This window comes from Phyllostomus hastatus, unplaced genomic scaffold (assembly GCF_019186645.2).
Source record: "Phyllostomus hastatus isolate PE091 unplaced genomic scaffold, TTU_PhHast_1.1 phas_contig_38, whole genome shotgun sequence".
NCBI classification, from domain to species: domain Eukaryota; kingdom Metazoa; phylum Chordata; class Mammalia; order Chiroptera; family Phyllostomidae; genus Phyllostomus; species Phyllostomus hastatus.
Genome location: NW_025333869.1, coordinates 25,014,297 through 25,027,676, shown reverse-complemented (window position 1 = coordinate 25,027,676; position 13,380 = coordinate 25,014,297). Strand labels below are relative to the sequence as shown.

Here is a 13,380-nt window from a genome sequence, read left to right as displayed (position 1 = left end):
TGTGAGAAACGCTGCTGGGAGCTGGACAGGCCCTCTGCGTGCGCCCAGGGTTCCTTGTGTGCAGTAGGGAGAAGACAGGCACGCAGCAGGTAGGACTCTGGAGCCACCCACGTGCTACCCCTTGCGCACGGCTCTGAGCACGTGGTTGGTCCTGGACTCTTGCAGTTGATCCAGACGGAGCTGGAGGAGGAGCCAGGGGAGCACAGCCCGGGCCAAGGCAGCCTGCGCTTCTGCCATAAGCCGTCGCCTGAGCTCAAGGGGCCCGACGGAATCCACTTGGTGCATGGCAGCACAGGCACACTCCTGGCCACCGACCTGAACAGCCTGCCCGAGGACGACCAGAAGGGGCTGGGCCGCTCCCTGGAGACACTGACAGCTGCCGAGGCCAGTGCCTTTGAGCGCAACGCCCGCACGGAGTCGGCCAAATCCACACCCCTGCACAAACTCCGAGACGTGATCATGGAGAGCCCCCTGGAGATCACGGAGCTATGACTAGACCGGAGAGCCTCACTGGTGTGCGAGGCACCAGGACCTCGGGGTGCGGCCCCTCCTGGCCAACCCTAGCTCACGACCTCCGGGGGGTCCAGTGGCAGCAGCCTGCACCAGCAGCTCAGATTCCTCTTCTGCCAGGCGCTCATTCAGTATCTGATCTCTACCTTCACAAAATTTGTTATTTTTTTAAGAAAATTGAACAAAAATGTTGGGTCTAAGGATGAGGTAAGGAGCGTCGCTGGGGGACCAGGAGTTTAAAGACCAACTCAGCCCAAGCTGAGCTGAGAGGCCAAGCAGGCCCTCTGCCCTCCCCACCCCAGCCGGTCCCCGCCCCTGCCGGCCTGGACTCCGACTTCGGTTCTCACTGCGTTTCTGCCGCGTTCCTGGCTGGACATCCAGGTGGGGGCAGTGAGTGGCCTCTGCCTCCCCACATGGACAAGGCTACTACCCACAGACCACGCTCCCCATCACTTCGGCTTCCCAGACGTGCCCAGCTCACACAGAGAAATGACTGATGTTCCCTTGGGTTTTGAATATAGAGTGTTCATCTGTGTTCCGTTTTAAATTATTCCCTCAATATTCTCCCCTTGGTTTGTCTCACTGGTACTCACCGAACATTTCTGGAATGGTCTGAATCTTAAAAAGAAAAGCAGCTCACGAGGAATTGGCACTCGCTTTGCTGAACTACCCGCGCGGCAGGCCTCGCCAGGCAAGAGGGGGCGGGGTGAAGGGCAGGGCAGCCGGGCCCAGCCCAGCCCGGGTATTTCAGGGAGGGCGGGGGGGGGGGGGGGAGCTTTCTTTACCCGCTTTGCTTTCTTTCTCTGACCAAGAGGTGACACAGGACTGTTGGGCACTTACAGGCCCATGGCCTTGAAGAGCTTAATCAGAAACCAAACCTCTGGCTGGGTATCACAGAAACACTCAGATCTGATTGACCAGGCTTTATTGTTAAATCACAGAAAGTCAAGTGCAAAACAAAAATATTGTTAAGTCCGTTTAATGGCAACTGCAGGTCTTGCTGTCTCCTGGCCAACAGAGGTGCAGCAGGAGACTTGGCCACACCAGAGAGAGGCCAAGGCCCCCACACAGCCCCCAGCAGGCCCTCTACCTGGAAGCCAGAGGCTTGTCTTCCACATGTATGTCAAAGTCGAGAAGAATAGCTCTGAGGTGGGCTAGAGGTGGGGGCCGAGCCTGCCCAGGGCAGTGGGGGACCCTGGGCAGCAGAGCAGGCCTCGGCCGTCAGGCAGACACGGGAGCAGGCCTGAGGGGGTCACCACCGCCCACACGTTCACGCACAGAAGCCAGGCCCACCGGACGTCCACACAGAGCTAAGAGGTTGCATCCAGGCAGACTCTCCCCCTCCCACCCAACCCTAAACAAGGCATCACCAGGAATGACACAGGAAAGCTGGATCGAAGGTTTACTCAGGGACAGGGAACCCAAACCCCACCCAGGTCTCCTGAGCAGCCCTTCCAAAATCTATCAGTGCAATCTACACGGTGTGAAAACCCTGATCATTTTGAGTCTCTAATCTTTTATATAAAGCTGCCTGTTTTGCTTGCTTGGCTAGCGGCCAAGAGGCCCAGGAAGAGGGGGGAGGCACCCTCCTCCGGCTGAGGTCCTGCCAGCATTCAGGGCCCCTTCCTCATCCCGGTACCACCATGCAAGGGCGCAGAGAGTCATTAACCATGTAGCAGAAAGAAAAGGGACACCCAAGCAGCTACATCACGCGGGCTGGGCACCTCCGCACAGACAGCAAGGCTACTATAAGGGAGATAAGAAATGGAGTGGGGGGGCCTATTGTTATGACAAAGTCGACAGGTCATTCCTCCAGACACATAAGTACGAATAGATGCTGTAGTTTCTCCAAGATGGAACATTCTTTCTAGTTCCACACGTGACGTTTGCAATGCTCAACGGCCTGAGAGGAGAGAGAAAACCAGATTAATCTTCAGGACCAAACTCCGCTCCTGGCCCATTCATGCATCAGGTATCACCCCAAAATGGAGCTTGTTCATCTTGTCCTAGGTTAGCTGGATGGCACCAGACACTGAAGACCCAGGACAGCATCTCATGAGGTCATCAGTTTTGGGGACTCAAAAGACAAGCATCCAGCAGAGCAGGTGCAAAGCAATGGAGTGTTTTGCAGACCAGCCCCCATGCAGGGAGTCACAGGTATAAGCCCCAGCACCAGTGGACAGCCCACGCTGGAGGCCCCACGCAGGACCCCTCACCCCAGTCAGAGGTACAGTGCAGCTCAGGCCTTGAGAAACAGACCCCCAGGCACGTCCACCCAGGGCAGCAACAGAAATCTACTCCTCCACTGACATGCCATGGACCGGGGCCTGGCTGCAGGCAGGCACTGGACACAGCCAGGACGGGCCTCGCCACCCCACCCAACAGTGGACCGAAGTGACACAACCTCCCCGAAAGCAGCAGTCAGCCCCATCCCAACCCCAAGGGAGAAAAAGTTGCGCAAAAGAACATTAAGCAACAAAGGCAGGTCCAAACATCCCCACCCAGGAAAGGAGCGTGGGTCACCCAACTGTTGGCCAGCCACCCACCAGGATGGTGCCACAGTACCTACCCTGGGGCTGTTGGGCAGGTGCCAACTCTCAGGGCCTTTCAAGAACAGCTCTGCTTGGCCTTGGGTACAGATTCAGGCCAGGCTCCACCCAGGGCAAAAGTGACTGAGGGGCATGAGGACTTTTGCAAGAACTGGGGCAATGAAATCAGTGGGCCTTGTGCAATCTGTGGGGGCACCTCGTGCAAACCTGACCCTCTCAAAGGGAAGGAGAGGTGAAGGCAAGAAAGCAGAAACAAAAATATCCGTGCTCACTCTTCACTTCTCGAAGACAAGAACACAGCTGGGTCGGCCTTTGCCAGGCAGCCAGCCGTGAGTAAGCCTAACTGCCTCCCCTGCCCTCCGTTTCCCGCTAACATAAAGACATGGCAGACGGGCGGTCCCGGAGGCTCCCGGGAAGGCAGGCCTGTGGAGTGGGTGCTGGGCTACTCACGTTGCACAAGGTGGCTGTCTCCATGTTCTGACACCAGTAGCCTGGGCCCCAGACACACCTCTCTGTTCCCAAAAGAGGCTTACGGGCTTCAGGGCAGGCGCCAATTTTCTGTTTGGTAAAAAAAAGGCAAACCAGGAAAAGAATTATATCTGCCCAACTAAGCCTGTTCAAACTGAAGTTACCAGCTTCCAACCTCAAGAATCAGAACTCTGCTGTGCACGTTCAAAAACGTCGGGGTTGCTGAGTGAAGTGGTGTGGCCCGGAGGCCTGGCTCTCCATCTTCTGGGCTCTCCCACGCCCCCTCCCCAGAGACTGCCCCAGGGCTAGAATCTCAGAAGGCCCTTCTGGGGTCCCCCAGCACCCGCCAGGTCACGCCGCCCAGCAGAGCTCACCGAGCACACATAGGACGGCTCCATCACCTCCACCAGGACCTCGATCAGCACGGGCTCATACTCGGTCACAAACTGGTCACACTAGGAAGCAAACAGGGACACAGGTCCAGGTCTAGGTGTGCCCAGGGCAGACAGAGTAAGGGCACAAAAGGAGGGGGTGGGACATGCTCTCCTACAGGAATTCCCGACACTGCCAACCCAGCAGCCCCAGGGCCTCCCTCCCCAGGTGCCCCCCCAACACACACTCGGTCTCATTTACTTATGTTACTTCCCCCCAGTGGCTCCATCGGAGCCAACAGATCGCCTCTGAAAAAATTTCACAGGACTCTCTTCCTACAGGCAGGGCAGGCGAGGGCACACCGCTCTCGCATTCCCCGGGTGGGCTCTGGTTCTGGCAGGTAGCAGCCCGGGCACACCTGCTTGTTGTATGGGTCAGGCAGGAAGTTGCAGCCTTTCTCGAGAGCAGCCAGGATCTCCTCCTTGGTGCTGTTTTTCTCCAGGTTTTGGTCCAAATAGCCAACTAGCTTCTTACACACCTCACAGAAGCCACCGTCCTTCTGCTGAGCCACGCGCACTGTGCGAGAGAGCACAGGCTCAGTGCTGGCAGGGCCCCCGAGCCCCTGAGGGCCCGGCCAGCCTCCCGCACGGGGCTCACCGGTCAGCGCCTGCCGTCTCTGGGAGGCGCAGAGGTGGAGCAGGTTGCACACCAGCTCCGGGCTCGCCTCCTGCAGGAGGATGGACAGGATGGACCTGCCGTAAGTGTCCACCACCTCTTGGCACTCTTCCGACAAGGATGTGGGCAATTTTGAGCATATTTTATCAAAAGCGTGAATTATTTCTTCCTGAAACACAAGAAGATCGTGTGGGAAGATGGGAGGCTGGGTAGGGGTGGGTGAGATTCTGAAAACGCTAACACGACCAGGAGCCCAGTCAGCAGCAAGCCCGGCAACAAAGCAGGGCAAAGTGGCCTCCTCCCGCCCCAGCCCGGGGGAACCACTGATGGGGCGAGGTCATATTGATTCCCAGGCCGGGAACCACCACCGGCAAGGGAAAAGCCAACCTCTTCTGCTGGGTTCTCCCACAAGGCTACTCTGGCTCAAGGGAGAGCCGAGCTCCCTCTGCCAGGAAGGCAGCATCCCGGAAATCCACACACCTCAGTCTTGTTGCTGTCGATCAGCTTGACGATCTCCTTCACCACGTACTCACACAGCTCGCAGGTGACTTCAGGCTTCGCCTGGACCAAGTCCTTCTGTTCAGAGCATAATAAAAAGAAGTTACTTGAATCTCGAGACCCTCACCTTGCCCCTTGGTCCTGCTCCACTAAAGGAGAGGAGACACAGAGCCCAAGGACAGGTTAGCATCACAAAGGGCCACTTCCTACTGAATTCAGAATGAGGTGCGGCTTCCCCCCAGGGTCTCAGTTCCAGTCTCTCTGGTTTTTATGAGATGGGAGACCCATCCCTTTTGCCAATTCTCTTACAGCCGCAACTTCCTGCCAATGCCACCCCCGGCCACCCCATCCAGAATTTACACTTCAGTGCGAGCAGTGAAACTGTCCCCTCCCCAAAGAGCTGTCCTGTTGTTTGGTGCTAATCATTCCATCATTCCGTGTCCGTCCCAGGGAGTGGGTGGGGGGGCAGAACAAAGTCAGGGTTTAGAAGCCAGTTTTAAACACATTTCAGGTCTGCTCTTGGGCTTCAAGTCTCATTAACACCTGAAACTGCTTCTCTAGAGCCTGCCTGGAACGAGGCCGCGCTGCTGAATAGGACTCTCTGCGATGACGGAAGCCTTCTCCACGTCGCCGTCAAACACAGCAGTCACTAGCCACATGTGTCTAATAAGCACTTGAAATGTAGCTAGTGTACTCAAGGAACTGATTTTTTTGTTTAGTTTTATTTAAATTTAAGTAGCCACATGTGACCAGAATACAAGCTATAACTCTCCATTTTCTCAGGCCGTTAATTCTGTCAGCCAGGAGGGCCAGGGCCCACGAGCACCCCGAATGGGGATGCGGGGCAGGCACCTTGACCCTTCCCGCGGTCCTCGCGATGCACGTGCTGAGAGCAGACGGTGGAGGGGGGAAGACAGCTAAAGGAGAGAGACAGGGGGTGCTCCAGAACGAGAAGTGCACAAACATGCCAGTGCACTTAAGACATCGGGTGGCCTAGGCCCTTAAGAACTAGGCCGCAGGCCCCACGAACAGGACAGTCCTGTTCACCACTAGAGGTGGGCTGTTCTGGGCTTCAATCTCGAAAACACTGCTCGATCCGTAAGGCATGATGGGAACTGATTATGGAGTGAAGGAGGCTCTTCACCAAGTGACATGAAACACACACTCATGCATGCAGACGGCACACCCCGAGAGACTTCTGTACAAGCCGGAGAGTGGTCCGGGTGGAATACCAAGCTTGCACTATGGCTACAGTGTCAGGGAAGATGTGAGGGAGGCCAGAGAGAGCACATCAAAAAAGGCCAGGTTGGAGCTAGGCACTGAAAAATGATCTTGCATGATGTGCTCTGATGTAGACTCGATCCTGGGAGCCCTAGGGTTTATAACCAAGGAAATAAATGAACTCAGTATGCCGCTGGGCACTACAAAACAATGACACCAGGCACCTTAATGGGCTCCACCAGTTCCAGGGCAGGGATGACGTTCTCTGAGAGCACTCTGGCGGGAAGCAGAGGCTGCATGGGCACCTCCTTGACCTGGTCGCAGAACCCGACCAGCCCACAGATGTCTTTGGGTTGCTGAAGAGAGCACAGAAAAAGCAGTCAGACGTACGCCCCCACCAACCACCCCCTAGTCCCACCCTCTGTACACAACGGTCAGGGTGCTAAGGGAGCATTCCAGTCCCAATGCCAAGGGCTGATTGCCCACCCCAGCCCGCACAAGTAAAGATTCCATATTAAATCTAAATGAGCTCATGCAAGTGCAGACGGGCCAATTTCGCAGAAGGGAAGAGGTCACGCAAAGCTCTGAGGGGAGATGAGACAGGATCGCTGTCTCTGCTCCAACCAGGGAGCACCCCAGAGAAGCCAGACTCCCAGCACCTTAAATGGGTGACCGATCATCTCCAAGGACACTGGTCTACTTTAGAACCTGTTTTTCAGTTGAGCTTGGTAGGAAGTAAGCGCTATGTTCTTTCTAGAGGACTATGCCCATAAACTAACAGAAAGCCAAATGTGTTAGAACTAAAACCACACCAGGTCATGAGATAGCAGGACACTTAAAATGATGCATTAAGGGGAAATGTTGGCTTTTTAAAAAACATCCACAATTTCACACACAGTACACATGAAAACCCAGTCACCCAAATTAATGAGTCCTTTCACATCACCAGATTTACCCCCTTTCCCAAACAGACACCGAACCACAGAGAACCAGACCCTTTGGACAACACCCTGACCCCTTCACTAGATGGCGGCCAAGAGCAAGGAAGCATACAGGCTCTGTATACTTTGCAAACCAAATGCAACCAGCAACCGCCTCCGGCCCGATGGCATTTGACTCCCGCCACCAAACCCAAGAGCAGCGGGAATGGGATTGCTAAAAACAAGACCTGTTCAGGGAAGAGAGCCAGACCATGGCTGTGGTTCCTCTTGCTTTAATACTGAGAAGGCTCTAGGATTAATTAAATCCTAGAGTGGAGGAGTCTGAAAGTGTATCTGAAGTACCCTCTCTCTGGCAGAGGGTACTTGAACGTGGGGAAAAACAGAAGGGGGCCAAAGACACAGCAAGCTTTTTAGAAAAAAGGCAAAGATCCAGGAGGTGTGTGGCTGCTTTGTCTCAGACCAGCTTTGTTCTAGTAACTCCAGGAGGGGCCTAAGTGAAAATGGGGGTATTTAGCCAAAGTCCTCTCCCACCAGCTTTCAAAAAACCCAGGAAAAACCTTCAGTTCCATGCTCAGAAGGAGGCCACGCTCGGGACAGCCCCCAAAGGGCACCCGGCTCGGTAAGTCTGGTCTGACGGGGCCCCAGGACCCCATAGCCCAGGGGCAGCAGTCGCAATCAAGAGATTGTTTCCAATGCTCTGGATCCGGCAGACGGGGAAGAGTCTGCTCACTGCATGCAAACGATTCGCTCATGCAGGAGAAGCACCCCAGTTACGGAAAACAGGACTAAAGACATGCAGGCTCGAGTCGTGACAGAAACAAGGCCCCGCCGGAAGTCAGGCTCACAATGAGGAGGCTGCGGCACCTCCGGGACCACCCGAGGTTCCCCGTCATGGGGGGGGGGGGGGGGGGCGGGCGCTGGGCACTGATTCTGTTCAGAGCACACGCCCCGAACAAGGCCCCCTGAAGGGGAGATGAACCCCAACTCCTCACGTGCTGCATCACAGGGAAGAGACCAGGAGCCCCCCCGCCGCCCATAAGCACAGAGAGGGGCCCAGCCCTTCACAGCCTCGCCTTGTGTCTGTCAGGGGGTCATGCCACACACAGAAGACGAGCGAAGGGGCTACAGGAGCAGCACACCACTACTACGAGCAGAACCCCATCACAACCCCATCACGTACCTGATCCTGCTGTTGAACAAAAAAAACAGGAAATCGGAGATAAAAATAAGAGAAAGGAAAGGACACAACAGTTAAGAAAAGATTAACATAACAACAATCAAGCTGTTGACCAGGTGTAAGGATGCCGACACAGCCACAGAGCAGCCACCTACGTTGCTCCTACGACTGAGCGCACACACGGGCCCCAAAGACGCGCGGGCCTCCTGCACAACAGGCCACACTCCCCAGCCTGTGTGGGCACCGTCCCCCATCCCTGACACACCACATCACGTTCGAAACACAGGGAGGCAGGTCGGTCCCAAGAAAATGCCACTGCGTGAAGGGCTCTCCACCCCCAGAAGCCTGACCCCACCGCACCTGGAAGGCCTTCCCCTCGGGCTGGTGCAGAACCACAAAACAGAGCCAGACACAGGGCTGCCTCTGTGGGCGAGTGCTGTAAGACAGACCGGGAGGGGTTCGCGACCCCCAGCCACTCTCTCCACTGCCCAGGTCTTCCTGCAGCCTACCCCCAGGTGGCCAAAGGCCAGCCTGGAAGGCTGGTCTGACCCTCTATGAGAAGCTTTGCCTTTTGATTCAGCAATTCTAGTTTCGATTACCCAGACTAAGGGGAAAACAGGCTGTGAGAATGCTCACCATGTTTTTAATCCGAGGGCAAACCTGAAAACAAGCTAGGAACACCCAGCCCCAGGGGACTGGCTGCATAAACCTTGTCCTCGTCACCTGGTGGCCCACCACACAGCCGCTTTAAAATCAACTGCACAAAATAATGACCAACATAATTTTAGATAAAAACTGCCGACTGCAAAATTTTAAAGTATATAAAAGATGACGCCACTGATGTTTTTTAAAACCCTAAATGATTTTTTATTTGGGAAGCGTTATCCCTATTTTCAAAGAATTAATATGTAGTGTAATTTTTACAATGAGAAATTTTTTTTTAGTTAGCTATGAAAAAGTATTTACTAGATCAAACCACACTAAAGGCTTATTTTTTCCTACCCTCACTGAACGTCTTTGTATGCTGCCTCCGAACAAGGTGCGGTGTGAGTAACAATCCCAAAGGAACTCCCCTGGGACTGGGTGCAGGCCCTGAGTGGCTGGCGCAGGGCAAGGCAGGGAACCTTTTAGGCTCTGCAGGTATTAAGGTCTCAACTACTCAACTCTGCTGCTGTAGCACAAATGGGCTTTGCGAAGCTCCAGTAAGAGCACGGAACAGCCCCTGGTTAGAGAATAAACTCCAGGACTGTAGGCAATCTCACATAGTCAAATACAAGCACAACAGAAAGGAGAAAGTGCCCCCGCCCCCCAAACCCCATATATTAAGCCACCAGAGGCCAGAGCACGTTCCCAGTGGAATGATGCTTCAGCCCGCCCTGCTCTGCACACCCGTTTTCTGCGTGCGGCCGGCTCGCTGCCAGGGCCTCCCAGCTCTGATGACGAAGGGATGCCCCCGCCACCTGGTGACACCAGAGCGTGTGAGAGGTACGGACTTGAGCAGCAGCACCAGCTAACACCGCTGCAGAGCGCGGGACCGACTCCATGAAGCAGGACCCCCCCCTCCCCCAGTCAGAATTCAGGCTGGAACACAGCGGTTCTCAGGCCTGGCCAACCCGCAGAGCTGACTGTTTCTGTGAGGCCCGGGGTGAAAGCCAAATGCTGGCTGTGTGGTGGCCGGCTCACACACGCAGAGGCAAGTGAACCGGCAGGGAGGCACCAGGGCAGTGCTGAGGGCCAGGCCAGGCCAGGCGAGGGGGAGGCAGTGAACTGCAGCGGGGGAGTCAGCTGGTCAAAAAGGGCTCATCTTGGCCCCATTTAGTTAAACTCAAAGGGAAACAAGGGAAAGGAAACCACAAACTTTTCAAAGTTCCTGGAAATCGGAAAGCTTGAGATAAAGAAAAACGCTAATGAGGACTCTCCCCCGCCACCTACCATGTGCATCATCATCTGGATGGCAATGTCCGAGTACTGGTTGACGTAGTTCTTGCACTGGGGACAGAGACACCGACTGTCAGTGAGGTTGGCTGCTGCACCACCCCCAACAGCAGAGTCTTGTACATGTCTGCTCTGGGCAGTTTTATTAAGACAAAAATGGCAGTTTGTTTCTAGTGTTGTTCCTTATATGATTACTGGGAAAAAAAGAAACCCTCATAAAAGGGGTCTCCTTCCACTATTTTTTCCCAAGAGTTCCGTTACATACACAAATGCAATCAACCACAAAGTAAGTACCCACCACCCACTCCAGCTGCTTGCTAATTCAAAGGGAAAGGGAGTTGCTTGAACAATCTCTTCCTCAAAGCCCTTAAGGTGGAACTTAAAATGATACCCCAGGAAGTGGAGTTTTCTTGTTTCCCCCACCCCTGGCCACAGGGCCCACGAAGACACAAGGCTCACCATGTCAGCCATGCCAGGCCCCAGGCGGTCACACTGCTCCCTGGCGTGCTCCACCAAGGCCTCGACAAAGGTGGAGTTGGTCCTCACGGCAGTCTGGATGTCAGTCACCAGCTGGATGCAGTCCTGGCAGACGTCCCCGCCAGCCTAGGGACAGAGGCACGGGCGGGCTGCACATGCTGCTCAGTCCCACACTGACTAGGAGGACGTAGACGCCTAGGGAGACATCCCACATGCCCTCGAGCACAGAACTCTCTGGCACTTAGTTCATAATGTGGGGTGTTACAGGCTCTAAAAGCCCTGATGGTTTTAAAATCAATTTGACATTGGTTTTAGTAAAACTTAACAGGAAAGGCAATCTTGTGTATTTTAAAAATCCCAGTTTTAAAATTCGGTTCAATCTAACTTAAATACCCAGGTTCCTCAGAGAGTCCAGGACACAGCCACCCAGGGGCCGGCTGCTGCTGCAGATACCCGGTGTAAGAACCGCCTGCACCTGCTCGCCTATGCGGACGCCGTCCGTGCCGAGTCTCTAGCCCAAGCACACACGGGGCCCAGCGGCACAGCCCGCCGCCTTACCTTCGGCTGGGGCTCTTTGTGGGGGCCATCCTGAGGGTAGAGGAGGAGGGGGATGTTGGCCATGAAGGGAGACACCACCTCAGCCAGGTCCAGTTCTGGGATCTTATTGGACTCGAGCTGTTTCTGGTGGTTGAGCTCTGCCAGGTGCTTCTGAAGAGACTCGCAGAGGTTGAGGGAGGAGCACACTTCCGCAGGATCGCTCTGGTGGGAAAGAAGTCCAGCTGGAATCCTCTCCCCGGAGGAAAACAAAACAGGCCACCTGGTGCCTCTAAATGAGTTCCTTCCCTGCATGCACACCCAGTGCACAGGCATCTCAAACCAACCTGCCCAACCCACTCCCTTGCCATCTCCTTCTTGGCAACGGCCTGAGCACCACACTCCCTGAGGTTCAAGCCAGAAAACTGGAGCACATCCCCTCCATCAACAAATCTAGTCCACTTACCCTCTAAAAAAATAAGAGCCCTGGCTGGTGTGGCTCAGTGGACTGAGCGCCAGCCTGTGAACCAAAAGGTCACTGGTTCGATTCCTAGTCAGGGTACATGCCGGGGTTGCCGACTAGGTCCCCATTTGGGGGCGTGCAAGGGGCAACCGATCAATGTTTCTTTCCCTCTCTTTCCCCCTACTCCCTTCCCCTCCCTCTAAAAGTAAATACAATATTTTTTAAAATGAATAAATAAAGACGCATCTGTCCGTCCCCACTGCCCCAGTACATCTGGTGCCTGACTGCCCTGCCAGCTTCCCTTCTTCCAACTTCCCCTCGGTGGGACCTGGACCAAACCCTCTCAGAAAGGCACCAGGATCACGGCACTCCCCTCCTCGAAGCCCACAAGGACTTCCTGCTGCACCCACAGCCCTGAACTGTGCCCGAAAGGCCGTGCATGACGCAACACCGTGCTCCTCACCGAAACCCTCGGGGCGACAGCCCTCTCAGGTGTTCAAGCCCCTCTTCTTCCTTAGGGTTTCTCCAAATTCCACAAACCTGGCTCCTAGCTCATGGCTGAAACCCCAACCTCAGGCACACGGTTCACACACACTGGATACTCATTGTACGAAGGCTGAGCATCCTTGTAGCTGAACCCACAAGTACATTCCCTGACTCACTCCTTAGGATAAAAAAATCACAGAAACGAAATGAATTACTTGCTCGAGGCAGGAGTTGCCAAATCAGCACCTATTAACGTCATGCCAGCAGTAATTCCCGCAGTGATCCCATGAGTTCCTGTTTCCTGCACCCTCCCCAACCCCTGCAAGCTGCAGGCGGAGTGCTCCGCTGTGCCAGAGCCACTCTGGCTGTCAGCACTGCAGCGAAGAGCTGCTGGGAAAACCCAAATGGACTTCCACTTCAATGCCTCTGTCCTGGTCTGGTCCGTCCCTGGACCCCAGCAGCGCCTTGAAGGGAGACTGCTCACCACCACGTACCATCTCCCCCTTGATCATGTCCAGGATGACGGGGAGGTAGGAGTCCACGATGTCCTTGCACGAGGCAGACATGTCCGGCTTCGGAAGCCAGTCACAGGTCTTCTCCAAGTACACGAGGATCTCTTGCTAGAGAGGACACAGGCAAGGGCAGATCAGGACGTACTTCTCTACACATGGGCTGGGAGCCGAGAGGCCCTCCACAGCCCCACGAACCGTGAAGGCTGGAGAACAGCACCCCTCATGCAGGAGGTCCCGGGGGTGGGGGTGCTGTCGGATCAGAGGGGCAAAAAGCAGACCCTCCGACCCACAGCCTCACAGGCAGAGGGATTCCGAGTGAGCTGCCCAAACAGGCCTGAAGGCCAACGGCATGCCCGCAGAATCACAATCGGCCTTGGGCGTTGAATTTGTGGGGGGAGCAGGGGAGCAAACTCAGGCCCATAGCCCATTTCTGTAGCTTGTGGCTAAGAACAGTTTTTACATTTTTAAAAGATGGGGCGGAAAAAAACTGCGTGACAGAAATGGTATGTGCCCACCTGACCTAATTACCCTCTACCAGAGCCTAGACCACCGCGTGTCAGAC

At 55.1% G+C, this 13,380-nt stretch overlaps 2 protein-coding genes across 4 annotated transcripts in view; one reads left to right on the top strand and one right to left on the bottom strand.

Moving 5' to 3' along the window:
• The window catches only part of CDH23 (cadherin related 23), a 412,088-nt gene extending 411,043 nt beyond the window's left edge, over positions 1–1,045 (top strand). Inside the window, exon 69 of the mRNA XM_045841835.1 lies at positions 166–1,045. Coding sequence (XP_045697791.1) covers positions 166–492 — 327 coding nt within the window. The 3' untranslated portion in view covers positions 493–1,045. The remainder of the gene's footprint in view (positions 1–165) is intronic.
• Positions 1,046–1,418: 373 nt separating this feature from the next.
• The window catches only part of LOC123820900 (prosaposin), a 31,197-nt gene continuing 19,235 nt past the window's right edge, over positions 1,419–13,380 (bottom strand). The window contains exons 4-15 of one of the 3 annotated variants that reach the window (XM_045842010.1): positions 12,801–12,926; positions 11,382–11,582; positions 10,806–10,949; positions 10,344–10,400; positions 8,415–8,423; positions 6,518–6,649; positions 5,055–5,150; positions 4,557–4,743; positions 4,318–4,475; positions 3,902–3,982; positions 3,510–3,617; positions 1,419–2,413 (exon numbers count right to left, since the gene is read on the bottom strand). In XM_045842010.1, the coding sequence (XP_045697966.1) occupies positions 2,378–2,413; positions 3,510–3,617; positions 3,902–3,982; positions 4,318–4,475; positions 4,557–4,743; positions 5,055–5,150; positions 6,518–6,649; positions 8,415–8,423; positions 10,344–10,400; positions 10,806–10,949; positions 11,382–11,582; positions 12,801–12,926 (1,335 nt within the window). In that variant the 3' untranslated portion in view covers positions 1,419–2,377. The remainder of the gene's footprint in view (positions 2,414–3,509; positions 3,618–3,901; positions 3,983–4,317; positions 4,476–4,556; positions 4,744–5,054; positions 5,151–6,517; positions 6,650–8,414; positions 8,424–10,343; positions 10,401–10,805; positions 10,950–11,381; positions 11,583–12,800; positions 12,927–13,380) is intronic. The other 2 variants (XM_045842011.1, XM_045842012.1) reach the window with 2 other exon arrangements.